This window comes from Sinocyclocheilus rhinocerous, unplaced genomic scaffold (genome assembly GCF_001515625.1).
Source record: "Sinocyclocheilus rhinocerous isolate Xijiao unplaced genomic scaffold, SAMN03320098_v1.1 scaffold47005, whole genome shotgun sequence".
In the NCBI taxonomy this organism is placed as follows: domain Eukaryota; kingdom Metazoa; phylum Chordata; class Actinopteri; order Cypriniformes; family Cyprinidae; genus Sinocyclocheilus; species Sinocyclocheilus rhinocerous.
This window is the reverse complement of record NW_015640422.1, coordinates 1-2,768: the sequence shown is the minus strand read 5'-3', so window position 1 is coordinate 2,768 and position 2,768 is coordinate 1. Positions and strand designations below refer to the sequence as shown.

The window sequence follows — 2,768 nt, the reverse complement described above, 5'->3', positions numbered from 1 at the left end:
ATTTGTTGGATTAACTGAAAGAACACGCCCCTTCAATGAACAAATCAATTCAGAGTTAAGAATCTTGTCCAGAGTCTGAACAAGATTCGAACCAGTGAAATAAACGTTGGAAATCTCGAATTAACGAATTAATTAAACAAACGAGAAAGATTTTCACGAACGGGGATCCACTGGCAGAGTCAAAAGCAGGCAGGTTCACTAAGAAGAACCGGTTAAATCGAACGATTCGTTCGCGAACCGGACATCACTACAGGCATATCGTTGGCTTGATTCCTCAAGCGAGTCAGTTTCGTGCAGAACGATGAAATAAATTGTACCAAAGAATTCTGATAATGTAAAGGCTGTTAGTACATTTGTTGACCAATTTTAAAGTTTTTAATAAAGGTTGTGAACGACTCTCTTTTTTTGCTCTTTGTTCGAATCTTAAACTGATTCAAAAGATTCGAGTCGCTTTTGATGAATCAAAAGACATACATACAGCTCCATGTATGGAACTACTTTATAGCTTACATCATGTGTTAATTGAATGCATTTTAATTCACCCATTTTGCTTTTAACAGCGTTGTCTTGCCAAAGTTTTACCACAATTTTTGCATTTATTTGGCTATCCTCTTGATTTTATCTAAGACAGACCTAGGGTTTCTGTTTTCTGTACTTTATAAATAGCCCAGTTCTTTTTGTTTTCCTTCAGTAGGCTACAGAAACATGTAGGCCTACTAAAATATGGATTGTCTGAGCTGATTTTCAGCATCTTGGGCTGCATTGAGTTGCATAAGCTTTGTAAACTGCACATCATTTGCTAACACTATGGGATACACGTGTTCCTTGGGTTATAACAATACTGTCAGTAGTGAGACATTTCAAGTCATTGCTCCAATAAACATGGTCAAAGGTTAAAGTTCTCTTTATATAATTTAAGCAATGACAATTTCTTATACCCCACATATAGTCAGGATGCTTTTACCAAGGCTGCTCATCTTTACAGTGCTGGCTGCTGTACTTCATGCAGTGAGTGAATGATTTTCTGTATTTATAATTTAACCTTGATAATACTTACACAGGCTTTGGACCCTATTGGCCCCTACCTCTAAATGCATTTAACCCTATTCCTTCCGTGACTTTCAGATTCCAGTTTCAACTCATATTCATGGTAAGACTTATGATTTTAATTAATTACTGTAAATAATACATTTTTATTCAATTTATCTAAATAGTTATATAACACTGTTTTTTTTCTACAGAGGTTGAAGATGAACCCAATTTTAACCCTTTCATCAATCTTGGTAATCTACATCAACTTTTATATATATTACATTGCACAACAAACACAACAAATTTCATTGTAATGCTACTGTATATTCAAAGAAATACTTTAAGTTTACAAAATTTATTATTGAATTTGTATTATAGTACAAATTATTGAGCAACTTCATTACAACATCATTACAATTTCACTTTTAACTTGTTTGTCAGGAGCAAAAACCCAGCTGATTGAGGGAGACATTGCCATACCTGTAAGTGCATAATCAATGTTATATTTATTTATTTATTTATTTATTTTAAATAATTTTTTGCATGTGCTAAAATCCTCTTAATTATATGTATCAGTATCTATTGTTGATTTTGAAAAAGTCTATTCAAATCTATATCTCTTTACAGCCTGGTCGCGTTGGTCTTATTGACAAAACATACAGATGGAAGTTCCCTATTCCATACATTCTGTCTGACAGCCTGGGTAGGGGATTTTTCAATTGCTTACCAAATCAAGTACAAAAACGAAAACTGACAAATTTGTATTTTTATTATGGTGATTTTCTTCATGGATAAATTATTTTCTTTTTACACAGACCTTAATGCAAAAGGTGCTGTTTATCAGGCGTTTGAAATGTACCGTCTAAAGTCCTGTGTTGATTTCAAACCCTATGAGGGCGAGAAGACATACATCAAATTTGAGAAGAGAGACGGGTATGTGTGTAGCCAACCATTGGAAACGGTTTCTGTTATAACACCAGCATATAAATGTTGAGCATAAGCAGGTTCACACTGAATTTTGCCCCAAAATCAGTTCACCTGGGCCTGACAATAAGTGTGTACATGATGATAATAATAAAGCTTTGCTAAATAAACACATGGACTAACCCTAGTCTTCAAATAATGGTGCTTCTTAGGTGATTCAGCCATCAGAAAACATATAAAGTCTTATATTATAAACAAATCACACTGACAGGACTTGCAATTGCTGGCAGGTGCTGGTCGTATGTTGGAGATCTACAGAATGGGCAGGTGCTTTCTCTGGGGCCTGGCTGTGATCATAAGGCTGTGATTGAGCATGAGCTGCTGCATGCCCTGGGCTTTTACCACACACAGTCTCGCCAGGACCGAGATGACTATGTGAAGATCTGGCTAGATCAGGTCACTGAAGGTTAGTTTGTTTGGTGTCATTTGCTGTAGTTTAATATTCATTACTTAATCTTACAATTTTGCATGTGCCTTTTATGCATCACATAATTTTTGGTTTTCTAGGCATGGAGCATAACTTAAACAAATATGACGATAGTTTTGTCACAGATCTAAATACTCCATATGACTATGAATCTGTCATGCATTATCGTCCATTTGCTTTCAACAAAGACCCCAATATTCCTACCATCACCACCAACATCCCAGAGTTCTTCAACATCATAGGGCAATACCTGGACTTTAGTGAGATGGATATTGTCAGACTGAATCGAATGTACAACTGCTGTAGGTTAATAATATTAATATAT

At 35.3% G+C, this 2,768-nt stretch overlaps 1 protein-coding gene and 1 long non-coding RNA gene across 2 annotated transcripts; both read left to right on the top strand.

Moving 5' to 3' along the window:
- Nucleotides 1-422: 422 nt before the first annotated feature.
- Nucleotides 423-1,502, top strand: LOC107752673 (uncharacterized). The gene is made up of 5 exons (XR_001641375.1): nucleotides 423-486; nucleotides 954-1,008; nucleotides 1,126-1,150; nucleotides 1,242-1,283; nucleotides 1,474-1,502. It is a non-coding gene; the product is annotated as an uncharacterized LOC107752673 (long non-coding RNA).
- Nucleotides 1,503-1,885: 383 nt separating this feature from the next.
- On the top strand, nucleotides 1,886-2,745 carry LOC107752672 (meprin A subunit alpha-like; the record flags this gene model as incomplete). The annotated part of the gene is made up of 3 exons (XM_016568700.1): nucleotides 1,886-1,965; nucleotides 2,247-2,422; nucleotides 2,524-2,745. Coding segments are annotated over exons 1-3 (478 nt in total), but the record flags the coding sequence as incomplete, so codon positions are not given.
- Between the last annotated feature and the right edge of the window lie 23 nt (nucleotides 2,746-2,768).